Consider the following 27,851-nt stretch of genomic DNA (forward strand, 5'->3'; position numbering starts at 1 on the left):
GGCTCGGGGTCCGAGGGGCTGGCGGGTGGGGGTCCCCTCCAGTCTCTCCCCACGGAGGGTGTCTCTCTGTGGCTGTTAGCTACTACGTGGGCACCGAGAAATGCCAGCTGACCTTTGCCAGCAGCGAACCACTGCTTCCCCCAGGGCGGGCCCTGCCTCTCTGGGAAGCTCAGCAAGGCGTGTCCTCACCACCCTCCCAGGAGCCAGGGCTGGGCTGGGCCAGGTTCAGTCACTGGGACTTGTTCAGGGCTGAGGAGCACGGCCGGGGCGGCCAGGCAGGAGCATGCGCTGGGGGGGCCCTGCACACCCGGGGCGCCGGCGCGGGCACCTGCTGGCTCTGGCTGCGAGCCTCCTCCTCGTCTGTGCGCCAGGTGAGTGGGCCGGGCTGGGGCCAGGAGAGGAGGGGCAGATGGGACAGGTGGCTCAGGCGTCCCCAACACCCCGGCCACCCCGGGGGCAGCCAGGAGGCCTTTTGCTTTCTGGCAAAGTCCTGCATCACCGCTGGCCAGATGAGGCTGCATTTGCCCCCACTGACAGGCCAATTCACAAAACCACTGCGTCACGCATTAAACATCTGCCAGGATGGGTGCAGAGATGGCCAGGCACTCCTTCCTTCGTGCACTGCCCCCCTGGCCTCGGCACCTGTGCCTGGCTCTGAGGTAGGAAACGGGGCCGCCACAGAGCCCGGCTTCCAGGAGCTTCTGGTCACGCGGGGTGCAAGGATGAGCAGAGGAGCACTGGCGGCTGGGGAGTTCCTGCGCTGCAGGGTGGCTTTGGGGTTGGCAGGGATTTCTATGGGTACGATTAGTGGAAGGGAGGGAAGGGCAGCCCTGCAGGGAGATCTGTGCGCTCAGAGGCCAGGAGGCAGGGAACTGCCAAGTGTGTTTGGGTTAGTTCAGTGTGATGTGAGCGGATCTGGGCTGCACGGTAGGGAAGGCACAGGGAGGGGTGGAAGCAGAAAGGCAGCCTGTGAGGTTTAGGGAGGTGTGTTCTTAGATCCCAAAGGGGACTTTGCAAGCCGGCTGGTCATTTGGGGGGATTAGCTGGGGCCTTGTTGCCTATAGGAGGAAGCCCACTGGCTTCTGGGAAAGGCAGGGGGCCGGCTTGGTGTGCTTGCATGCTGTGGGGAGAGACCAGGCTCTCTCGTCTACAGAGGGAAGACCCAAGATTTCCCTCTTGTGACCCCTGGGCTGTCTGGCCCCCCAGACTGTTACACCCCAGCTGCTTCCTTGGGCAGGAAGTCTGGGCTTTCTAGCCAAACCTCTTGGGTGTGCGAGACATCCGGGGGCTTGTAGAGGGAACATCGATCCTCTGCCAGGTGCCTAAGTACCTGTTCCTTTCCTCGTCCTAGAAGAAAGGACTGTCCTCAATGTTTAGCTGGGAAACAGAGGCCACCAGGGCATGAGGGGCAGTCAAGAGGGGCTTCCCCATCCTGGACAGGCATGAGACCCTGGACAGTGGCAGCCTGGGAGCCCCCCTGCCCTTCCCTCACCCAGGCCAGGCTGCAGCTCCCAGAGCAGGTGGGGAAGGCTCCCCAGCCCCCCAGCCCTGAGTCACGGAGGCCGGCTCTGGTCCCGGGAAGAGCTTTGTGGTTAGATGTCATTGTGAGGCATCCATCCACACAATGACCTGAATGGTGGGCGGGTTTATATGGGACAATCCCACCACCTCCGATGGGGTGTGTCCCCCCTGAGCTGTCCCCAAAGCACGTAGCCACAAACAGAGGCTGTTTAACAGCTTTTGTCCCCAAGGCTCACTCCCAAGTCTGATGCTAGGGTGCTGTTTGAGCTGGGTAAACTCCTGTTCCTGTCCCAGGGAGTGCTGGTCGCCTGGACTATGGCTTGACCCCCCTCCCCACTGCCCCATCATTTCCATAGTGCCTGGGACACCACTCAGGGCAGGGATTCCCCTGGAATCAATCCAGACACCCTCCAGGACTTTTGACTTAAATGCTGGAAAAGACTCCCTTAATCCCTGGTCAGAGATGAAAAGAAATCTAAATCTCGCACTGACTGACAGGCTGAGTGTTCTTGGGCCAGACACTTAACCTCTCTGAGTTTCCTTCTCCCCAAAGAGTAATTTTTAAAATTTTATTTAAAATTGATTTTAAATAAAAATAAATTTTTATTTTTTAGTTCATTTATTTATTCATGAGAAACACACACAGAGAGAGAGAGAGAGAGAGAGAGAGGCAGAGACACAGGCAGAGGGAGAAGCAGGCTCCTTGCAGGGAGCCCAATGCGGGACTCGATCCTAGGACCTTGGGATCACGACCTGAGCCGAAGGCAAATGCTCAAACAGTGAGCCACCCAGGTGCCCCCAAAGAGTAATTTTTTAAAAATTCCAGAGCTGGAGGGAATCTATTTCTTACCTCTCCTTCCACCTTGGGCCCCATCCATCTTCTCCCACATCTGTATCCTGTGCTCTTTCTCTCCTTTCCCCTGGAGAGATCCCAAAGGACCTTAGTAACCGTCATCTTACATTGTGCACATCCTGTGTGCCAGGGTTTTACCTGCATTATCTCAATTGAGCCTTGAGTGGCTGAAAATGGGACCTCTACTGTCTCCCATTTTGTGGAAGAGGAGACAGGCTCAGAGAGAGGTGAATTCTTTTGTTCAAAGTCACACAGCAAGGATCCAAATCTCAGTGTCTGGATGATTCCTAAGCCTTGACTTCACCCTCTGCCTGGCAAGAGGGTTGACCAAGATTACTGGTGTCCTGGGAGTTTCCTGGTCCCCGGGTGCCTCCTCCAGGAGAAATGAGGGGCTGTCCTCCACTGCCCCTCCCAGCAGGGCTCCCCAAGGGCGAAGACTGCATAGAACATATAAAGATCTCACTGCGCTCTGCTGAGTGCCTTCCTGGGTCCCTGGACAATGGCCAGAGAATATTTGGAACTAAGAGGTGGGCCCCTGAGTCCAACCCGCTCTGGCTAGGATTTCAGCTCATCTTTTACCACTTGGGACTCATCTCCCAAAGAAGAGGAAAGATTTGTTCATGTTTTCCTTGGGCCTCAAGGAAGAGTCACCTTTCTTCCCAGTTATTGGGTGGCCTCCCCCAAAAGGAGAGTGATGGGTCCAGACAGGTGGGGCAGCCCTGGGCTTCTTTGCATCTAATTTGTCACTTGATGTCCCCAGGGCTGCCCCCAGGTGGGCAGTGTGAGCAGGTGAATGAGCCTTTCCCACCTTCTGGGAGAGTCCAGGCCCGACCCAGTGGCTTTTACAGGGACCCACCCACTCTTGACAGTAGATTCCATGGTCCAGATTACCCCACCCATTGCACAGATGAAGGGCACAGAAGCTCAGTGGAAGGTCCCCCATGTGGCCGGGGGAGAGCTGTGCTTGGAACCCAGGCTGCGACTCCAAACACCATGCTCTGTATCGCCCTGCCACTATTTGGATCTGGCTTCTGGATGTGGGTACCAGCCTGCTCCCTTGTCTTCTGGCTCTCTACTCAGATCTCAGAGCTGTCCCCAGAAGCTTCAGTGCATCACAGATCCAGGGTTGTGGGGGCACGAATGCCAGGTCAGGAGGACACATCCCAGGAGGGCCACCACCCAGCCATCCTGGTTTGCCGGAGACTGAGGGTGCTCCCAGAATGTGAATCTTTAAGTGCTAAAATTGAGAAAGTCCAAGGGCAAACCACAACAAGTTGGTCGCAGTCCATCCTGGTCCCTCTCCTGTACTTATTCCATTCCTGGCACTTCTTCTGCGGCCTGGCACACCTCCTCTGCCTTAGTCATGAATATTGGCTTCCCTAAGAGCAGCCAGGAGAGAGACAACCTGGCTCTTATCCCTCTGCCTCTACCCTCCTGGGTGCCAATCCACCTTCTCTATCCACATCTGTCTCCTATCCTGGATGCAAATAGTGTGGACGGGTCTCAGCCTGGACCTGGCCATCAGCTCTGGTACATGCACAGTCCAGCTTCCTGTTGCTGGGATACAGCTGCCCACATGTCCTCTCGGGGGGAACTGGTGCAGACAAGAAGAGGGAGTTTGAGGCCCGAGTCCCATCTGGCTTCTTCACGCTCTGCTCCTTGCCCCTGAGTGATGGCTCTTCCTCATCATGGAGTCTAAATTGTCCCCTGTATCTGGATGACAAAGATGCAACCCAGCAGAGCAGTTAACAGTACCTGTGCTGGTGCCAGACAACCTGGGTTCTAATCCCGCCTCTGCCACTTTCTGGACAAGTGAGGTAACCTCTTTAAGCCTCCAGATTCTTATCTATAATGTGAGAAAAAAATGTGTGATTGAGTAGTTGTGAAATCTATATTAAATGAGAAGATGCCTCCAAAATAGTGGTTCTGAACTGGGTGCAATTTTTGCCCTCTGGGGACATTGGCTGTGTCTGGAGAGCAGGGGCTACTGACATCTGGTGGGTAGACACCGGGGATGCTGCTAAACATCCTGTCCTTGCTTCTTCCAATCCATCCTTTTTGCAAGAAGACTGCTCAGTGCCCACTGTCCTCTGTCCTGGGGTTTTCACACTGGGGGCTGTGTCTTCTTGGGAATACTGGTTTTATCTCTGTCAGGGCCTCTGGGAGCATTTAAAAACTTACACCAGTCTCTGGTTTGTGAGATACACCACAGACCTCTCTGTGCTCCATTCCCCAAAACTGCATCCATCTCTTTAATCGCTTGTAAGATGACAACCTGAGCTACTGGGTCCTAAAGATTCCTTGCCTTCTAGATCTAGCAGGCTTTCACAATCCTGACCTTTACTCTGTTTTGAGATTTCACCTCTTACCAGTTGGAGAACAGAAAGCCAGTGTGTAACCTCAGCTTTGGACTCTATACCAGAACATTCTCAGAAAGAATTCTCCGTTCAGAGAGTGAACTTTTATACGTACCATTGCTCCTTGTATCTTCCATTGCCTAACTACAGAGACCATCATGCCAAGCTCAATTGAAACAGGGTGTGGTGGGATAGCTGGTGACACTCCAGGTACTGGAGAGAGCTGTCTAGATCTTGGGTATGAAAACAAAAATGATCTTGTCTATACTACCTCTGCATTAGGTTGTCCTGAGAAGGTAGAGTGACTTGATGTTGGGGTGCCTTACTATGTGTCAAACACTGTACATATTTTTTCTTTTTTTTTATAAATTTATTTTTTCATTGGTGTTCAATTTGTCAACATACAGAATAACACCCAGTGCTCATCCCGTCAAGTGCCCCCCTCAGTGCCCACCACCCAGTCACCCCCAACCCCCCACCCTCCTCCCCTTCCACACCCTGCCCCCAGTTCGTTTCCCAGTTAGGAGTCTCTCATGTTCTGTCTCCCTTTCTGATATTTCCCACTTATTTTTTCTCCTTTCCCCTTTATTCCCTTTCACTATTTTTTATATTCCTCAAATGAATGAGACCATTTAATGTTTGTCCTTCTCCGACTGACTTATTTCACTCAGCATAATACCCTCTGGTTCCATCCACGTTGAAGCAAATGGTGGGTATTTGTCGTTTCTAATGGCTGAGGAATATTCCATTGTATACATAGACCACAGCTTCTTTATCCACTCATCTTTCAATGGACACCGAGGCTCCTTCCACACAAACACTGTACATATTAATTCATTCAATAGTAAGAACTTTCACAGGGTTATGAAGAGTCATTGGGGCAACCTATGTAAAGAGAGGACCTGGTACAGAGATCTTTGAATAATTTTTTTTTTTATTTTACCCTTATCAGCTCTGTCTCCATCATCCTCTACCCCTCTGGATGGAGGTGGCAGCTTTCTGCAGGACAGATTATCTACAGGTGTCTAAGGAAGCTGATGTCATTTTTAGCTTAGCACAGTATTTCTGTGAACAGTAGAGACTTAATATATGAATGGACCAGTGAATTTTACTTTCATCCCATTCCCATGATAGGTATGCACAGGCTGTGCTCTCCTGAGATGAAGTCATTCATGCACTGATTCATTCATGCAACAAATGGATACCCAGTTACCCCATCCTCCCTCCCGCCTCCCTCCGGCAACCCTTTGTTTGTTTCCCAGAGTCAGGAGTCTCTCATGGTTTGTCTTCCTCTCCGGTTTTTCCCCATTCAATTCCCCCCACCTTCCCTTACGGTCCCTTTCACTAGTTCTTATATTCCACATATGAATGAAACCATATGATAATTGTCTTTCTCTGATTGACTCATTTCACTCAGCATAATACCCTCCAGTTCCACCCACATCGAAGCAAATGGTGGGTATTCATCCTTTCTGATGGCTGAGGAATATTCCAAAAGGCAGTTGGCTTCCTAGGTCACTCTGCCTGTTTCAAGGACTTGTCAACGAGCTGTAAGTCATAGGGAAATTTACCTACGTATTTAATGTTTACAACCTCTGTTTTACAAAGTGAATGATAAAGATAACCAAACTTAGATCACAATTTAAAAATAAAGTAATATGAGTGGGAAATATCAGAGAGGGAGACAGAACATGAGAGATTCCTAACTCTGGAAAAGGAACAAGGGGTGGTGGAAAGGGAGGTGGGCAGGGGGTGGGGGTGACTGGGTGATGGGCACTGAGAGGGGCACTTGATGGGATGAGCACTGGGTGTTATGCTATATGTTGGCAAATTGAACTCCAATAAAAAAAAAAAACCTAAAAAATAAATAAATAAAGTAATATACTAGGGCTCCCTACAGGAGCCTGCTTCTCCCTCTGCCTGTGTCTCTGCCTCTATCTCTCACAAATAAATAAATACACATCTTAAAAAAAAAATAAAGTAATATACTAATCAACAACAAAAAATGCAGAGTAACAAAAACATTCACTAAGACACTAAAATGATTTTTAAATGAACTAAGAAGGAAGAAATGTTGAATTACTGTCATGTGTCTTTCACGATACAGTTATAAATTGGCAACTCCAGGAGTTTGCCCCAAAAGAGAACCATAATCCTAGTTTGAGCAGGAGTAGCAATACTGATATACAGCACCTCTAAGACAAAATTGTATTGAATAATGATCTTTTTAAAATTATCACAGTAACTTTTAAATTTTGTTTTCCTTTTTTCTATTTATTTTATTTTTATTTAAAAAATTTTTTAAATTCAAATTCAATTTAATTAACATATAGTATACTATTAGTTTCAGGGGTAAAATTCAGTGATTCATCAGTTGCATTCAATACCTAGTGCTCTTTACATCAAGTGCCCTCCTTAATGCCCATCTCCCCGTCACCCCATCCCCTCACCCACCTCCCCTCCAGCAACCCTCAGTTTGTTTCCTAGAGCTCAGAGTCTTTTATGGTTTGCTTCCCCCTCTGCTTTTATCTTATTTGATTTTTCCTTCCTTTCCCCCATATGAGTGAGATCGTATGGTACTTGCCTTTCTCTGACTGACTTATAAGTTGTAAGGAAATTTAACATTTTTTTTCCTTTTGCCTCAATATTTATTTTCCTTCTCAGACTTTCCTGAAAATTCCAGTGGAAGTCATGTGTGCCCATTGTAGAACACTGAGAAAATTCAGTGAGGACACAAGAATGAATACACTAGCTTGAACTGGATCTTGAATGATGAATAGGTCTTAATTTGTGAAAGAGGAGAGTGTGAACCATGGACAGAAAGGAAAGAGGCTGAAGAATTATGATTTGTTTGGCTGGGGAACCTCAACAATGTCACTATGACTTACAGAAGGCGATGGGAAGGATGTTTTGGGAGGTAAAGCTGGGGCAAGGTTTCTGGACCTCAGCCTTCTTGACCATTGGGGGTCCAGTACTCTTTGCAGGGGGTTGGTACTGTGGCCCAAGCCTCTGTGGTTGGTAGCAGCATCCCTGGCCTCTGCCCAGTAGGTAGCAGCAAAGGGTTTTTTGGGGGCTAAAAACCCAAAAGGCATCACCTTTACCCAATATTCCTTGGGGGGGAATGTCAGACCGAGTTGAGAACCAGTGTGAGAAGAAGAGGCAAGATGGATCTTTAAGGACTAAGATTTGAAGGGGAGAACTGATGCAGTCTGGTTTTTCATCTTAGGGAAATTCTGTGGTTGCCCTGTCCTTTCTCCTGTACAAATTTGTCTCTTCTCAGTCAGAAAGATTGCCCAGTTTCCCCCCAGCTTCCCACATCCACAGCAGGTCTTCCGGACGGACGTAGGTTTGTTCAGGAGAAGTGCAGAGATTCCAGTTACATTGCCCATCAGGAAAAGTTGCAGGGAGCCCGTGGCAGCCAGCAGCTGGCTCTCAGAGGACAAGTCTTAGACCTTCCCCCAAAAGGCAAATGCTGACCCATCCCTGCTTGACCCCGTGGGCCTCCCCAGATCCAGTGCTCCTACCCCATCCTGTAACACATGGGGCCGCAGCACCGAATCCACATGGGCACACAGGCACCAGTTTGCGATGTGAGGTTTCCACAGGTGTGACTACAGTGAACAAAAGTGCCCTGTCTTTTACTTCCCCAGCTGAGACCACGACCAGAACCTCTGCTCCTGGAAGAGAGAACAATCTGACTGTCACTTCAGGCTCCAGCCCAGGTTTAACCAGCCCTGACAGCAGGGCGACAGGTGATGCTCAGGCGTCCTCACCTGACCCAATGAGGGAGCTCAGAAGCACACGGGGCGCCCCCGCAGGGCACAGCACAAGCACGGCTATGCCTGGGAGCTCTGAGCGCGCCAGGGCACCCCTTTCTGGCACAGCAGCGTCACAGAACCCAGGGACAAGCTCAACCATGTCACAGTCCAGCTCATCTTCTGGAAGGAAAATAAATTCCTCTACTTACACATCCCCCACCATTAGCAACAGTCCTGATTCTTTTGATCTGTCCACCACAGCAGTGACTGGGGCCTCTCCCTTAGATCCCAAGGCCTCAACCTGGGTCTCTTCATCAGCATTTGCCAACCTCCTGGCACAGACTAGCCACACTTCTCCTGAGACTAGAAACCCAGGGCTGGAGCACACCAGCCCAGGAGTGGAGACAGGCCTGGCCAGAACCTCACCAGGAGCACTAACCTTTTCTGAAGCCAAGAGAGAACCCCTCCGGACATCCACCTCTGCACTGTCAGAGGCCTCATCCCACAGAGGTGAGACTTCTGGGTTAGGAAGCATCTGTTCCTGATTGTGATAGTTTGCCTCCATTCATGAGTAAGGACCTGCTGCCTCTGCCTTCTTGGAAATGGGTTTGTTTTCCTTGGTTGGTCATTGAGGAAGGTAAGAAAGCCCCTTCCTTTTTTTTATGGGGTATTTTACTTGTATTGCTTCAGGATTCTGGGTGCAGGGAAATGACCAGTTGGCCATGGTGGCCACTATGGCTCCCTATATCTGGTTTTCTAGGACTGTAGAGAAGAAGTTCACTGTAGAAGTTGCCTGCATATACCCAGAGTATGGGATTGCTCATCCATATTGTGCTTTGTAGCTATTCCTGATGAATATCACATTTTTATTTTACTTTAAGATTTTATTTATTTGTTTGTTTGAGGGAGAGAGAGAAAAAAAAAGACAAATGGAGGGGAGAGGCAGAGGCAGAGGGAGAAGCAGACTCCACACTGAGCAGGGAGCCCGATTCAGGGCTGGATGCTAGGACTTTGAGATCATGACCTGAGCTGAAAGAAGACGCTTAACCGACTGAGCCACCCAGGCACCCCTGAATATCACATTTTTAAAAAAGATTTATTTATTTGAGAAAGAGAGAGCATGAGCAGGGAGGAAGGGCAGAGGGCGAGGAAGAAAGACAAGCAGACTCTGTATTCAGTGTGGAACCTGGCACAGGGCTTGATCTCACAACTCTGAGATCACGACCCTGAGATCATGACCTGAGCTGAAACCAAGAGTCAGATTCTTAAGTGACTGAAACACCCAGGTGCTCAATGCATATCACATTTGTTAAACACTTTTTTTTTATTGAGGTAAAATATATAGTTCAGTGGCATTAAGTACATTCACATTGTTCCGCAACCATCCCCACTACCCAACCCCAGAACTTTTTTATCTTTCCAAACTGAAACTCTCTTCCCATTAATCCCTAACTCCTCATTTCCCCCTCCTCCCAGCATCTGAAATCACCATTCTACTTCCATCTCTACGAATCTGACTATTCTAGGTACCTCATATATGTGGAATCATGTAATATTTGCCTTTTTGTGTCTGGCTTATTTCACTTGGTGTAATGTTTTCAAGGTTCATTCTTATGGTAGTAGGTGTCAGAGTTTTCTTCCTTTTTAAGGCTGAATAATATCCCATTGTGGATATAAACCACCTTTTGTTTATTCACCCATAGGTGGACATCTGGGTTGTCTCCACCTTCTGTCTATTAAGAATCATGCTGCTGTGAACATTAGTGTACAAATACCTGTTTGAGTCTTTTTCATGTTTTAGGGGCAAATACCTAGTAGTGGGATTCCTACACAATGTAATGGAATACTATATTTTTATGTTTACGTTTTGAAACTTCTTGGGGTCACCTGTTCTCACCCAGATGAGAATCAGCCCATCATAACTAAGCTTTCTCAGGTATCCCTGATTGATGAGATCCTTCTCAGTAAGACTGGTGGCTTCTGTGTCTGACTCATGTCCCTGAGATGACTGATCACATCACCTTAGTTGTCATTATCTTTAAAAACAAACAGCTTCCCATCAGGAATCTTTCTTTTTTTAAAATATTTATTTATTCACGAGAGACGCAGAGAGAGGGGCAGAGACATAGGCAGAGGGAGAAGCAGGCTTCTCAAAGGGAGCCTGATGCGGGACTCGATCCCAGATCCCAGGATCACGACTTGAGCCAAGGCAGGTGCCCGACCGCTGAGCCACCCAGGCGTCCCTCCCATCAGGAATCTTGATAGTCTTTCCTGACACTCTCTAGTCTATGCCCTCCACTATGTCCTATTAGAATATCTGACTTGAAGTCACCTGGGCAGCCGTCTGCCTCACTCATATACCTCTTTGACCAGCACATTCTTTATGGAATAGACCAGCACTTTGATGCCCATGACCTTCCAGACTTAATGTGGATTCTGATGATGCTGGAATTAAGGAGAGAAGAGAATAAGTTACTGCCCATTAATACCTTATTCCATTGTGCTTGTTCATGGCACAATTCTTGTGCAGAGTTGGTATTCAAATCACCCCAAGCCTGTGTTCTCCTGTCTCTAACCTTTGACTAACACTTCCTTGTAAATAATCTTTGTTTCCCAAAGTGTGATTTTTCTCAGGTGCCTTCCTTCTAAACTGACCAATATCCATCCAACCCACCTGTCTCTCCTACAGGCACTGATGGGACTGTGGTGTCCATCACTAACTTTTCCACATATGAAAATTCCTCATGGCTGAACAGTGACCCTTCAACACCTGTGACAGTGGTGGACTCTGCAGGTATGATAGCCGCTGCTTAGCTTTGTCTCTCTAGGAACCATGCTTTCTGATCCCTGGTAAATTGTGCTTTTGCTAGAACCAGTCTGAGAAATTGGCACTACCTGGATTTCTCCTAAGAATGTAGGTCTCTTTGCCGTTTCTTCAATATGGAACATAAGTATCTCCAAGAACACAAGAGATCATTCTGTGTTCAGGACATATTCATTAATATATGGCTCTTACTGAAAGAAGTTCCAAACTATCATGATAAGAATTGATCACAGATGGTTGATGGTTCCTGGAATGATCCTTATGTGAGAAAAAGCCACCATCTTGGAAGATGTGATGCCATGAGAAAGTCAACTCTGTGTCCTAGAGGTTTTTCTGAAATGGAAATGGTTCTCTCTTGTCAGGAAGAAGTGATAGGAGTTTGGAGACTGACCTATCATTTTATAATCTAATATTCCCTGCACTTAGTTTCTCTTTAAGGGCCAAACAGGAGTTTCCAAAATGGGAAATAATAATAACAACAACAACAATAATAATAAAATAGATATTAAATTATGCCGTAATTCCTTGGAAATAATATTCAGTGGTCAAGAGTTTCAGATGGGTTAGCAGGGACCATAGGCACTTGGTGAATAAGGCCGGATATGGGAAAGGAACAATACATGTAGAAAAGGAGAAACAGATTCTCCCTCAGGTGGTCGGAAATGGGATTGTTAAATGTTCTCTCAGGATAAACTCAAAAGAGATCAATCTGACATTCATAGAAACTTCACCACAATAACTAATACCTCCTAACATTATGAGTACACTTTTTAGCAATAGAGGGCTGGGGGGAGCCAACTATACTGTCCAAGTCACAACTTCTCCTGATGGCCAGCAGATGACCGCTGCATTTGCTGAGGCTTCTGGAGTAGGTCAGACATGGGAGGTCAATCAATGATGAATTCACATATCATAGGTATCGAAGACAGAGTATCACCAAATGCTTTTGCTTGAGACCAATCAATACAACAATCCCACCATCAACACGAAGCTCTTCTATTATTATGATGCAGGCCATCTTGTGGGTTTGACTTCATGCCAACAAGAGAATTCTTCCTTGCAATGTGCCTTCTCAGAGATAAATGAGGACATGGCCGAGCCAGCGTCTAGTGAGAGCATTTCTTGTCTATGCACATCTTGAGGGAATGCTAGGCTGACACCTCAATCCTCTTATCCTTCAGGGACTCAGGAATCCGTGACAACCACCAGCAGGGAGCTCAGTGAGGGAGCACATGGAGACACCACATGGTCAACAAGTGACTCTGCATCTCTGATGACTACCATCAGCCTGGGTACGTATGATTATCTGTGTACACTATGTTTAACACTGGTCTCTGGGGTAAAATAATTGATTGCTTGGGTCCCATGTGCTGGTACATAATCAAAATTTTCTGCTGTTGTATCCAGAGGCTATTGATAATATATATTTTTTATCTTTTAACTTATCTTATTTAAATTCAATTAGTTAACATATAGTGTATGTTCAGTTTTAGATATAAAGTTCAACTGCTCTTCTGTTGTATATAACACTCAGTGTTCATCACATCACATGCCCTCTTAATGCCCATCACCTATTTACCTCATCCCCTCACCCACCTCCCCTCCAGCAGCCAATATTTTTTATGGAGAATTTATTTATTTATTTATTTATTTATTTATTTATTTATTTATTTATTTAGGTTTATTTATTTATTTTAGATACAGAGAGAGTAGGGAGGGGCAGAGGGAAAGGGAAGGAGAGAGTCCTCAAGCAGACTCCTCACTGAGCACAGAGCTCAATGTGAGGCTCGATCCCAGGATCCTGAGATCGTGACCTGAGCAGAAATCAAGAATTGGATGCTTAACTGACTGGGCCACACAGGCACTCCTGTTTCTAATATTAATTGCTTCTTAGTAATTTATATGTTCAAGAACCAATCACTTCAACCTTCGGAACAGCTATAGTATCTCTACAAATCAGCTGACCAATTGTGAAGAGCCTTCCTAACTCAGACACTAGGTCACTAAGGTCAGGGATTCCCATGAACGGAGAAAGGAACACTTGTCATAAGTTTATTCTATGGGTCACTTCATAATTATAAGATGATTGTAACACTGTCCCTTGTTACAATGTTCAGTACATGGCCTGCAGGTGAGAGGTGTCAACGTATGGTGCTTAAGCAGATGGATACAGTTGTCCTGAGTCCTGAAAGCAATCATTTGACATGTCTTTTGTGCTAGACATTAAAATGTTCCACCTTTTCCTGATGAGAGGTGAAAGAACATGAAAATATATAGGAAGTAAGGTGCCTTGGTTGGCCTCTTTCTTTAACCTGTTAAAACCAAGCCATAGAACTTTTAATTAGAATCACAATTTTGAAGTCTGGGGGATAAAGGCAGATATCAGACTAAAATTGATTGAAGGTTGGACCAAGGAGGAAAAACAGAGCAAAAGGTGGGAGAGTTTTCCCCTGTTCCCAGGTAGAATCTTTACCCTCCATTAAGACATGAGATGTTGTACATAGGTCCACATGGAGGCCACACTGATATAGAAAGCTGGGATGCCAGGGGGAGCCCTGCAGGCAGTAGACCAAGCTCATATACCCAACATCAGACACAAGGATGGATGATAGGATTCCTACCATCCAAAGGAGCAGAATATGTACAGATTTATAAGGAGAATCAAAACCAAAAGAACCCCCTTTTTTTAAATCTCCTTGCAAACTTCCTAACTGAAGAGCTGTTTTAGTCACAGGCTTGTCCACCAGAAGCCCAGGAACATCTGAAGATATCATAAATCCAACCTCCAAGGGGTCCAGCAGTAGCTACAAGACCAGGACCACTGTGGAAACTTCCTTTAGAGAGACTTCAACAGAGACTGCTATGACCACAGGGAATGACAGCACCAGACTCCTTCACTTGCCCACAGGAACCACGGTGCCAGCAGAATCATCTACAGAAATGGCAGTAGTTACAAATAACACCTCCCACTCCCCATATCCAGTTACAGCTCGGGCCACTGCATACGTTGAAACGCCAGAAAGGACAAGCCAGTCAAGAGGAACAATGTCCTTCCTCCACCCAGAGGCAACTTCCACAGGGAATGTCCAGCAAGTCAGCTCAGTCCTGACTTCCAAAACAACTGAAGTGGACTTGTCCACACGGCTTGGCTCCACTGAGGGAATTGCAATGGACACACATTTCCCCTCCAGCACATCTTCCACTGGCCTTCAGGACTTTGAAACAAGTTTAGTTATAACCCCCAAGATAGCCACAAGCTCAGTGACAGAGAAATCTGGACTTGAAACCAGGACATGGGTCAGCACTATGGTCACTCCTTTCACTGCCTTCAGTAAAAAGGCAATGACAGCTGAATGGCCTTCAGGTGGATCTGTGGATGGGACTTATTCGTCTGCTAGCCCATGGTCAAAGCAGACAGCTAGGAATGGCCCAACACTGAGTGCCTCCCCTGTGGATCCAGACACAGCTTTTACCACCCTCCCTTCTGATGGGTCAGAAGGCTCAACCACTATCAGCCTCATCAGGATGACAAGAGAGAAAACTGGCTCCTCTATATCTGCTACCTCCCCTTCAGTGGGGCCTAAGTCTGAGTCCATCACAGGACTGGAGACCACTGAAACTGCATCTCCACCTGAGGCCCTTTCTGTGACATCATCTCCTACAGAACTAACAAGCAAGGGTGGGACCCCCACTGTGAGGGTCATCACCTCTAGCCCCAAGGGAGCAGGGTCAGTTTCAACTGTAATGCCTAGCCCACAGAGGAAGTCCAGAACCACAGACAGCACCCAAGCACCAGAGACCTCTCCATGGACTGTCACAGACACAGCTGCCCACTTCCATGCCACTGGCTTGCCCAAAGACACTTCTACAGGCAGGACACTTGCTTCCTCAGCTGTGGCTGTTGCAACAGCTGAACAACAGTCAAGTATATCTGTGGGTGAGGCTTATTCATCTGCTATCACACGGTCAGAGAAGACAACTGAAAGTGATCTGCATGATGCGTCTCCAGAGACCACAGACACATTGCATCTAACCTCCATAGAACAAACCACATCACCATCTCTGACCTTTAAAAGTCAAGCCATTACCAGCCCCCCCAGTGCCTCAGGAGGAAAAATGAGCTCTTTACCATCTATCATACTTCCTTCAATGGGATCTAAGACTCTGGTGGCCATCACAAATGTAGTGACAAGTGATGCTCCCTCTAGGACTGGACTACTGTCACAGACCTCATCTCCTGCAGAAATGAGCACCGTGGGTGTAACCACACCTCCCACTCCAGATGTTACCACCACCATCACCACCATGGGAACCAACCCAGTCCTGACTACCATGTCTGACTCAGAGAGGACAGTGAGCACTCTGGCCACAGAGACCAGCACATCTGCCCTAGAGCATCCTTCCACATGGTCACCTACAACTGCTTCTGCCCCAACATCAGGCCTTTGGAGTTTAAAAAAAATAACTTCAGTTTTGCAAGTCACAGGTTCCCCTGAAACAAATTCTGCAATGGGCACTACTTCATCCTTAGCATCAAGCACTGAATCAGGCTCTACATCTACTCCCCATGACATTGCGACTATCACTGGAACCAGCTTACCCATTCCATCTTCTCATGCTTCAGCTGAAGAGATGAAGTCCACAGGTATGAGAACATTCAGTCATTCAGACACGACGGCATCTATGCCCATCTCAACTACTTCTGGTACCGAAAGGATGAGACCCTCATCTCCTCATATTTTAAGCACAAGTTGGACTACTAGTAGAAGAGAAACATTTCTACCTGTTTCAGTGGTTTCTACTGACCATTCAAATGCAAAGTCTGATTCTCTGCCCACTCTTGACTGGGCTACTGGGATATTTGTGTCATCAGCCACAACCACTACCTCAGTTCCTCAAGGGGACACAACTCAAACATTCCCTGTGGAGAACATAATCAGCTCGACTACCTCACAACAGCCACTATTTACAACAGAAATGACAAGTGGGGTCACACCTGCATATGTGGAAAGTAGTTCTAGAGTCACGTTCTCATGGAAGCTAGACAATGTCAGCAAAGAAGCAGAGCAGAATTCTACCCAGGTTTCTGCCACAATATCTGAAAGCACATCCCAGAAAACTGGCATTACCATGAGGAAAAACACTGTAATGTCTGAAGTGCCCACTGAGACTACTAAGGAGGACTCCTCTGAAAGGATGTTAACCAATGGCCCTGCATTGACCACAATATCATCAAACATCCCAAAAGAAATGAACACCAGGCTCTCTACCTCCCCCAGCATGGCAGCTATAACCATGGCTGGCAAAACTATCATACCTGGGCCCTCATCAGAGAGCACACAAACCACAGATGCATCATTCATAGTCTCCAGGACAGAGAGTCACATGGCTGAGACTGAGGGTTCAGGACAGACAGACATGACCATTAGCATGCACACAGGATCTGAGAGGGTGCCACAGACAAGCCCTTCCTATGAACATCACACCAGATCCCCATCTTCCCTGGTGCCTTCACATGCCATGAGCTTGACTTATCTAACATCCCACACATCACAGACCGGTGGCCTTTCTGCACCTGTTCCTGCCACCTTACCTGGACACTATGACCCACTGATGACCACTGGCAGTTGGACAACAAGCATGGCACCTGTGACAAGTACACCTTCAGATCCGATCAGCACCTCAGAAGGGATACAGGCCACTTGGGAAACCTCTACTGCCACAGCGGACGTCCAAGATTCCATTAACACAAAGGTAACCAGTGTGGGGACCATCACTTCCACACAGGAGTCCCACTCCTCTGCACCCCCTAGCTCAGAGAACCATGAAGAAACTACTCCAATCATCACCTCTTACCTAAATGAGGACTCCATGGACTCCACACCATTGCCTGACATTTCTGACACCACCAAGCTTGAGACACAGTCAAAGTCACCCCTGTCTCTGGAGCCAACAGGCACCAGCACTGTGCAGCACACCAGCATGGCCAAGGAAAACACAATTGTACCTTTGGGGCTGTCCCCTGCTAGTCCTACTATGGCCTCCTTGACAGATGTCATCTCCTCTAGAAGGACGTCAGTCCCTGGCCCTACTCAGTCCACAATGTCACCAGACATTCCCAAGAGTATTAACACCAGGCTCTCGACCCTCCTTGTCACGACAGTGTCTGCAGATATAGCCATGGCCACAAAAACAGTCCTCTCTGGGGTCTCATCTCAGGGCACAGGAACCACAGATGTATCAGCTACAGCCTCCTGGGCAACGAGTCACATGGTTGGGACTGAGGGCTCAACACAGTCACACATGACCATTAGCATGGACACAGAGTCTCAGGGGGTGTCACAGACAAGCCCTTCCTCTGAAGTCGACATCAGATCCCCATCGTCCCTGGAGCCCTCGCATGCCATGAGCTTGACTTCGCTAGCATCCCCCACATCACAGACCAGTGACCGTTCTTCACCTGTACCTGCCAGCACACTTGGAGTCTCTGACCTGCTGAAGCCCACCAGCGAGTGGACCACAAGCACGGCACCTGTGACAAGTTCACCTTCAGATTTGATCAGCACCTCAGAAGGGATACAGGCCACTTGGGAAGCCTCTACTGCCACAGTGGACATCCAGCATTCTGACCACACAGCAGTGACCACTGTGGGGAACATCACTTCCACACAGGAGTCCCAATCCTCTGCCCTCCCTGGCTCAGAGACCCCCAAAAGCACCACTCCAATTGTCACCTCTTCCTTCAGTCAAGACTTAATGATATCCACAACATTGCCTGGCCTTTCTGAAACCAGAGAGTTTGAGACACCGTCAAAGTCATCCCTGTCTCCAGAGCCAAGGGTCACCAGCACCGTGGGCCACACCAGAATGGCCACCGGGAACACAACTGTCCCTCATGAGCAGTCCACTGCTAGTCCTACTGTGGCCTCCATGACACATGTCATCTCCTCGAGCCAGGTGTCTGACTCTGGCCCTACTCAGTCTACAATATCACAAGACGTTTCCATGAGTGTCAACACCATGGTGTCTACCTCCCCTGTCCTGACAGTGTCTGCAGATAATGCCAAAACAGTCTTTCCTGGGGCTTCATCACAGGTTGCAAGAACCACATCTGCTTCAGCCCTGGCCTCCCAGGCAGAGAGTCAAACGACTAGGACTGAGGGCTCAACACAGTCACACATGACCATTAGCATGGACACAGCGTCTGAGGGGGTGCCACAGACAAGCCCTTCCTCTGAAGTCGACATCAGATCCCCATCGTCCCTGGAGCCCTCGCATGCCATGAGCTTGACTTCGCTAGCATCCCCCACATCACAGACCAGTGACCGTTCTTCATCTGTCCCTGCCACCTCACTTGGAGTCTCTGACCGGCTGAAGACCACCAGCGAATGGACAACAAGCATGGCACCTGTGACAAGTTCACCTTCAGATTTGATCAGCACTTCAGAAGGGATACAGGCCACTTGGGAAGCCTCTACTGCCACAGCAGACATCCAAGATTCCAGTAACACAGAGGTAACCAGTGTGGAGACTGACACTTCCTCACAGGGGTCACAATCCTCTGCTCCACCTGGCTCAGAGACCACCAAAGGCACCACTCCAATTGTGATCTCTTCCCTCAGTCAGTCCTCCACAGTCTCCACACCATTGCCTGGCCTTTCTGAAGCCACAGAGCTGGAGACACAGTCAAAGTCATCTCTGTCTCTGGAGCCAACGGACACCAGCACCATGCCTCACAACAGCATGGCCAGGGAAAACATCACTGTCCCTTCTGGGCCGCCCACTGCTAGTCCTACTATGGCCTCCATGACAGATGTCATCTCCTCTAGAAGGACGTCAGTCCCTGGTCCTGCTCAGTCCACAATGTCACCAGACATTCCCAAGAGTATTAACACCAGGCTCTCGACCCTCCCTGTCACGACAGTGTCTGCAGATATAGCCATGGCCACAAAAACAGTCCTCTCTGGGGTCTCATCTCAGGGCACAGGAACCACAGATGTATCAGCTACAGCCTCCTGGGCAACGAGTCACATGGTTGGGACTGAGGGCTCAACACAGTCACACATGACCATTAGCATGGACACAGAGTCTCAGGGGGTGTCACAGACAAGCCCTTCCTCTGAAGTCGACATCAGATCCCCATCGTCCCTGGAGCCCTCGCATGCCATGAGCTTGACTTCGCTAGCATCCCCCACATCACAGACCAGTGACCGTTCTTCACCTGTACCTGCCAGCACACTTGGAGTCTCTGACCTGCTGAAGCCCACCAGCGAGTGGACCACAAGCACGGCACCTGTGACAAGTTCACCTTCAGATTTGATCAGCACCTCAGAAGGGATACAGGCCACTTGGGAAGCCTCTACTGCCACAGTGGACATCCAGCATTCTGACCACACAGCAGTGACCACTGTGGGGAACATCACTTCCACACAGGAGTCCCAATCCTCTGCCCTCCCTGGCTCAGAGACCCCCAAAAGCACCACTCCAATTGTCACCTCTTCCTTCAGTCAAGACTTAATGATATCCACAACATTGCCTGGCCTTTCTGAAACCAGAGAGTTTGAGACACCGTCAAAGTCATCCCTGTCTCCAGAGCCAAGGGTCACCAGCACCGTGGGCCACACCAGAATGGCCACCGGGAACACAACTGTCCCTCATGAGCAGTCCACTGCTAGTCCTACTGTGGCCTCCATGACACATGTCATCTCCTCGAGCCAGGTGTCTGACTCTGGCCCTACTCAGTCTACAATATCACAAGACGTTTCCATGAGTGTCAACACCATGGTGTCTACCTCCCCTGTCCTGACAGTGTCTGCAGATAATGCCAAAACAGTCTTTCCTGGGGCTTCATCACAGGTTGCAAGAACCACATCTGCTTCAGCCCTGGCCTCCCAGGCAGAGAGTCAAACGACTAGGACTGAGGGCTCAACACAGTCACACATGACCATTAGCATGGACACAGCGTCTGAGGGGGTGCCACAGACAAGCCCTTCCTCTGAAGTCGACATCAGATCCCCATCGTCCCTGGAGCCCTCGCATGCCATGAGCTTGACTTCGCTAGCATCCCCCACATCACAGACCAGTGACCGTTCTTCATCTGTCCCTGCCACCTCACTTGGAGTCTCTGACCGGCTGAAGACCACCAGCGAATGGACAACAAGCATGGCACCTGTGACAAGTTCACCTTCAGATTTGATCAGCACTTCAGAAGGGATACAGGCCACTTGGGAAGCCTCTACTGCCACAGCAGACATCCAAGATTCCAGTAACACAGAGGTAACCAGTGTGGAGACTGACACTTCCTCACAGGGGTCACAATCCTCTGCTCCACCTGGCTCAGAGACCACCAAAGGCACCACTCCAATTGTGATCTCTTCCCTCAGTCAGTCCTCCACAGTCTCCACACCATTGCCTGGCCTTTCTGAAGCCACAGAGCTGGAGACACAGTCAAAGTCATCTCTGTCTCTGGAGCCAACGGACACCAGCACCCTGTGGTACACCAGCATGGCCATGAAAAGCACCACTTTCCCTTCCGAGCTGTCTACTGCTAGTCCTCCTGTGGCCTCCACGACAGATGTATTCTCCATGAACAGGATGTCTCTCCCTGGCCCTGCTCAGTCTACAATGTCACCAGACATTTCCAAGAGTGTCAACACCATGGTCTCTACCTTCCCTGACCTGACTGTGTCTGCAGATAATGCAATGGTCACCAACACAGTCCTCCCTGGGACCTCATCACAGGGCACCCATTCCTTGGCTGTATCAGCCACGGCCTCCTGGGCAGAGAGTCACAAGGTTGGAACTCAGGACTCATCACAGTCACATATGACCATAAACATGGACACAGGGTCTGAGGGGGCACCACAGACAAGCCCTTCTGAACTCAACAGATCACCATCTTCCCTAGTACCTTCACATTCCATGAGCTTGACTTCTCCAGCAACCCACACATCGCAGACCAGTGGCTTTTCTACACCTGTCCCTGACACCTCACCTGGAGCCCCTGATTTGCTGACGACCACCGGCGGATGGACCACAAGCTTGGCAACTGTGACAAGTTCACCTTCAGATTTGATAAGCACCTCAAATAGGATACAGTCCACATGGGAATCCTCTACTGCCACAGCAGAAACCCAGGGTTCTGACAACACAGTGGTAACCAGTGTGGGGACCATCATTTCCACACAGGAGTCCCACTCCTCCACCCCAATTGGCTCAGAGACCCCCAATGTCACCACCCCAATCATCACCTCTTTCCCCAGTGAGGACTCCACAGTCTCCACACCTTTGGCTGGCCTTTCTGAAACCACGGAGTTGGCAACACAGTTAACATCATCCCTGTCTCTGGAGCCAGGGGAAACTAGCACCAGGCAGCACACCAGCATGGTCAGAGAAAACATCACAGTCCACACTGAGATCTCCACTGCTAGTCCTACTGTTGCCTCTATGACAGATGTCATCTCCTCTAGCAAGATTTCCGTCCCTGGTCCTACTCAGTCCACCATGTCACCAGACATTCCCACAAGTATACACACCAGGCTCTCCAGCTTACCTGTCATGACAGTGTCTGCAGGGATAACCATGGCCACCAAAACAGTCCTCCCAGGAGCCTCATCACAGGGCACACGAAGCACAGATGCATCAGCCACGTCCTCCTCGGCAATGAGTCATACAGTTGGGACCAAGGACTCAACACAGACACACATGACCATTAGCAAGGACGCAGAGTCTGAGGGGGTGCCCCAGACAAGCCCTTCCTCTGAACATGATGTCAGATCCCCATCTTCCCTGGAGCCCTCACATGTCAAGAGCTTGACTTCGCTACCATCCTTCATATCACACACCAATGGCCGTTCTTCACCTGTCTCTGCCACCTCACTTGGAGTCTCTGACCTGCTGCAGACCACCAGCAGAAGGACCATAGACTTGCCACCTGTGACAAGTTCACCTTCATATTTGATCAGCACCTCAGAAGGGATACAGGCCACATGGAAAACCTCCACTGCTACAGTGGAAATCCAGCCTTCCCCCAACACAGCACTGAGCAGCATGGGGATCATCACTTCTTCCCAGGAATCCTCTTCCTCTGCCCCACCTAGCTCAGAGACCCCCAAAGGCACCACTCCAATCATTACCTCTTTCCTCAGTCAGGACTTGATGATCTCCACATCATTACCTGGCATTTCTGAAACCACAGAGCTTGAGAAACAGTCAAAGTCATCCCTGTCTTTGGAGCTAGGGGACACCAGCACCCAGCGCCACACCAGCATGGCCACAGAATACATGACTGTCTCTCATGAGCTGTCCACTGCTAGTCCTACTATGGCCTCCATGACAGATGTCATCTCCTCGAGCAGGATACCTGTCCCTGGCCCTGCTCAGTTTACAATGTCACCAGATATTTCCACAAGTATCAGCACCATGGACTCTACCTTCCCTGTCCTGACAGTGTCTGCAGATAATGCAATGACCACCAAAACAGTCCTCCCAGAGGCCTCATCACAGAGCACACAAAGCACAGATGCATCAGCGACGATCTCCTTGGCAGAGAGTCACACGGCTGGGACTCAGAGTTCAGCACAGTCACACATGACAATTAGCATGGACACGGGGTCTGAGGGGGTACCACAGACAAGCCCTTCCTCTGAACACCACACCAGATCCCCATCTTCCCTGCTCCCTTCACATGCCATGAGTTTGACTCCTCTACCATCCCCCACATCACAGTCCCTTGGCCTTTCTGCACCTGTCCCTGCTACCTCTCCTGGAGCCCATGGCCCGCTGACCACCACTGGGGGATGGACCACAAGCTTGGCACCTTTGGCAAGTTCACCTTCAATTGGGAGCAGCACCTCAGAAGGGATACAGGCCACTTGGGAAGCCTCTACTGCCACAGCAGACATCCAGCCTTCTGACAACACAATGGTGACCAGCGTGGGGACCATCACTTCCGTACAGGAGTCCCACTCCTCTGCCCCAGTTGGCTCAGAGACTCCCAAAGGCACCACTCCAATCATCACCTCTTTCCCCAGTGAAGACTCCATGGTTTCCACACCATTGCCTAGCCTTTCTGAACCCACAGAGTTGGAGACCCAAACAGTGTCATCCCTGTCTCCAGAGCCAGGGGACACCAGCACCATGCAGTACAGCAGCATGGCCACGGACAACATGACTGTCCCTTCTGAGGTGTCCACTGCTAGTCCTACAGTGGCCTCCACATCTGAGGTTAACTCGTCTAGTAGGATGTCTGTTCTTGGCTCTGCTCATTCTACAATGTCACCAGATGTTTCCACGAGTATTGACACCTTGGTCTCTACCTTCCCAGTCCTGACAGTGTCTACAGATATAGCCATGGCCACCAAAAGTATCCTACCTGGGGCCTCATCACAGGGAACACGACCCACGGATGCATCAGCCATGGTCTCCCTGTCAGAGAGTCACACAGCTGGGACTCAGGGTTCAGCACAGTCAGACATGACCATTAGTATGGACACTGTGTCTGAGAGGGTACCACCGACAAGCCCTTCCTCTGAACACCACACCAGATCCCCATCTTCCCTGGTCCCCTCACATGGCATGAGCTTGACTTCTCTAGCTTCTCCCACATCTCAGACCAGTGGCTTTTCTACACCTGTCCTTGACACCTCATCTGGAGCCCCTGACCCCCTGAAGACCACCGATGGAAGGACCACAACCTGGGCAGCTGTGAGAAGTTCACCTTCATATTTGATCAGCACCTCAGAAGGCATACAGCCCACTTGGGAAGCCTCTACTGCCATAGAGGACATCCAGCATTCTGACAACACAGTAGCGACCAAGGTGGGGACAATCACTTCCCCACAGGAATCCCACTTTTCTGCCTCACCTGACTCAGAAGCCCCCAAAGCCACCCCTCCAATTGTCACATCTTTCCTCATTCAGGACTCGACAATCTCCACACCATTGCCTGGCCTTTCTGAAACCACAGAGCTTGAGACACAGTCAAAGTTATCCTTTTCTTCAGAGCCAGGTGACACCAGCACCCTGCACCACACCAGCATGGCCACAGAAAACACGACTGTTCCTTCTGAGCTGCCCACTGCTAGTCCTACTGTGGCCTCCACAACAGATGTCATCTCCTCGAGCAAGATGTTTGTCCCTGGCCCTGCTCAGTCTACAATGTCAGCAGACGTTCTCACAAGTATCGACACCAGGCTCTCTACCTCCCCCAACATGGCCCTCATAACCATGGCCACCAAGGCAATCTACCATGTGGCCTCATCACAGGGCTCACAAACCACAGATGCATCAGCAATGGTCTCTGAGACAGAGATTCAAACAGCTGGGACTCAGAGTTCAGCACAGTCACACATGACAATTAGCATGGACACAGGGTCTGAGGGGGTACCACAGACAAGCCCTTCCTCTGAACACCACACCAGATCCCCATCTTCCCTGCTCCCTTCACATGCCATGAGTTTGACTCCTCTACCATCCCCCACATCACAGTCCCTTGGCCTTTCTGTACCTGTCCCTGCTACGTCTCCTGGAGCCCGTGGCCCACTGACCACCACTGGGGGATGGACCACAAGCTTGGCACCTTTGGCAAGTTCACCTTCAATTGGGAGCAGCACCTCAGAAGGGATACAGGCCACTTGGGAAGCCTCTACTGCCACAGCAGACATCCAGCCTTCTGACAACACAATGGTGACCAGCGTGGGGACCATCACTTCCGTACAGGAGTCCCACTCCTCTGCCCCAGTTGGCTCAGAGACTCCCAAAGGCACCACTCCAATCATCACCTCTTCCCCCAGTGAAGACTCCATGGTTTCCACACCATTGCCTAGCCTTTCTGAACCCACAGAGTTGGAGACCCAAACAGTGTCATCCCTGTCTCCAGAGCCAGGGGACACCAGCACCCTGCGGTACACCAGCATGGGAATGGAAAAGGTCACTATACCTTCTCAGGTGTCCATTACTATTCCTACTGAGGCCAGCAGGACAGATGTTACCTCCTCGAGCAGGCTGTCTGTCCCTGGCCCTGCTCAGTCTACAATGTCACCAGACGTTCCCACGAGTATCGACACCAGGCTCTCTACCTCCCCCAACATGGCCCTTATAACCCTGGCCACCAAAGCACTCTACCATGTGGCCTCATCACAGGGCACACGAAGCACAGATACATCAGCGACAGTCTCCTTGACAGAGAGTCACACAGCTGAGACTCAGAGCTCAGCACAGTCAGACACGACCATTAGCATGTACACAGGTTCTCAGGGGGTGCCCCAGACAAGCCCTTCCTCTGAACACCACACCAGATCTCCATCTTCCCTGGTCCCTTCACATGCCATGAGCTCGACTTCTCTAGCATCCCCCACATCTCAGACCAGTGGCTTTTCTGCACCTGTCCCTGCCACCTCACCTGGAGCCCCTAGCCTGCTTACAACTACAGGAGGAAGGACCACAACCTTGGCACCTGTGACAAGTTTATCTTCAGATTTGATCAGCACCTCAGAAGGGATAAAGGCTACTTGGGAATCCTCTACTGCCACAGCAGACATCCAAAGTTCCATCAACACAGTGGTGAGCAGCGTGGGGACCATCACTTCTATCCAGGGGTCACACTCCTCTGCCACACCTGGCTCAGAGATCCCCAAAGGCACCACTCCAATTGTCACTTCTTCCCTTAGTCAAGACTCCACAGTTTCCACACCATTGACTGGCCTTTCTGACACCACTGAGTATGAGACACAGTCAAAATCGTCCCTGTCTCCAGAGCCAAGGGTCACCAGCACCGTGTGGCACACCAGCATGGCCACAGAAAACACGACTGTCCCTTCTGAGCTGTCCACTGCTAGTCCTACTGTGGCCTCCATAACAGAGGTCATCTCGTCTAGCAGGATGTCTGTCCCTGGCTCTGCTCAGTCTACAATGTCACCAGACGTTTCCTCGAGTATTGACACCAGGCTCTCTACCTTCCCAGTCCCGACAGTGTCTGCAGATACAGCCATGGCCACCAAAACAGTTCCCCCCGGGGCCTCATCACAGGGCACACAAACCACGGGTGCATCAGCCACGGTCTTCCTGTCAGAGAGTCACACAGCTGGGACTCAGGGCTCAGTACAGTCAGACATGACCATTAGCATGGACACAGCATCTGAGGGCCTGCCCCAGACAAGCCCTTCCTCTGAACAGGACATGAAATCCCCATCTTCCCTGGTGCCTTCACATGCCATGAGCTTGACTTCTCTAGCATCCCCCATATCACAGACCAGTGGCTTTTCTGCACCTGTCCTTGCCACCTCACCTGGAGTCCCTGAACCGCTGATGACCACTGGAGGATGGACCACAAGCTTGGCACCTGTGACAAGTTCACCTTCAGATTGGAGCAGAACCCCAGAAGGGATACAGGCCACTACTGAACCCTCTACTGCCACAGTGGAAATCCTGCGTTCTGACAACACAGCAGTGGCCAGTGTGGGGACGAACCCTTCCGCACAGGAGTCCCACTCCTCTGCCCCACCTGGGTCAGAGACCCCCAAAGGCACCACTCCAGTTGTCACTTCTTCCCTCAGTGAGAAATTCATGGGCTCCACACAGTTGCCTGGCCTTTCTGAAGCCACAGAGTCTAAATCACCCCTTAGTATGGAACCATGGGAAACCAGCACCTCTAGGCCCACCTACCAGGCCATAGAGAAAACTACTCTCCCTTCTGATGTGTTCACCAGTAATGCTGTCGAATCCTCCAAAACAGGTATCTTGTCCTCTAGTAGGAACACTGTCCCTGGCCCTCCTCCATCCATGTTACCTGATATTCCTGCAAGAATCAACACCAGGCTTTCTACTTCTTCCCTTTTTTGATCATAGGAAAATCACCCTTTTAACTGATACATCCTTTGGGGATGTATCAAAGATCACTCTTGGATGCATCAACCACAATCCTGGGTAGAGTGGTTGGTTTTAGCACAGGCTACATGACCACTAGTATTGTGAATGTTTGTAAGGGGTTATGTGAATTTTTTTTTCTTTTTTCAAACTTTGTGCTTCGTTTTTCTGGCAGTGATCCCTTCCACGATATTACTTTTAAATTTTTTTCACAGTATCTTTAGTAAATGTCATTTCCTATTCCTGTGACCTCACTTCTCATTTTTGTCCCTGTAAAGCTTAGTTTCTTCTTATAGTCTTGGAAACTAAAATCATTTTACCTCTAGTTTTTAAGAACACCTTCCTTGAAACATTGGCCACCTTTGATGTTACCACAGATTTTAAAAGTATGAATATTTTTTATAAATATAACTTTAATGTGCTGACTAGCCTTGGTAGATATCATACACCTTCCTCTGTCCCCTTCTCTGTGACCTATGCAGAGCCTCTTTCCAGTTGATAGTATCTGTTCTATGGAGGAGACCACTATGTCTACTTCAGTACTTGTCTTTTTTTGACCCCAGAACATTGAGACAGGTCCACTTTCCCATGTCTTTTCTGGACTGCAGGAGATACTCATATCCCTGGACTCTAGTTCCACCACTCCCACATATACACCTTTATCTCCTCGTCCA

At 49.5% G+C, this 27,851-nt stretch overlaps 1 protein-coding gene across 1 annotated transcript in view; it reads left to right on the forward strand.

Moving 5' to 3' along the window:
* The first annotated feature begins 238 nt into the window (after positions 1-238).
* Positions 239-27,851, forward strand: part of MUC16 (mucin 16, cell surface associated) — a 107,310-nt gene continuing 79,697 nt past the window's right edge. Inside the window, exons 1-4 of the mRNA XM_077860055.1 lie at positions 239-371; positions 11,179-11,283; positions 12,495-12,605; positions 14,042-27,046. Coding sequence (XP_077716181.1) covers positions 284-371; positions 11,179-11,283; positions 12,495-12,605; positions 14,042-27,046 — 13,309 coding nt within the window. The 5' untranslated portion in view covers positions 239-283. The remainder of the gene's footprint in view (positions 372-11,178; positions 11,284-12,494; positions 12,606-14,041; positions 27,047-27,851) is intronic.

This window comes from Canis aureus, chromosome 19 (genome assembly GCF_053574225.1).
Source record: "Canis aureus isolate CA01 chromosome 19, VMU_Caureus_v.1.0, whole genome shotgun sequence".
Taxonomy (NCBI): domain Eukaryota; kingdom Metazoa; phylum Chordata; class Mammalia; order Carnivora; family Canidae; genus Canis; species Canis aureus.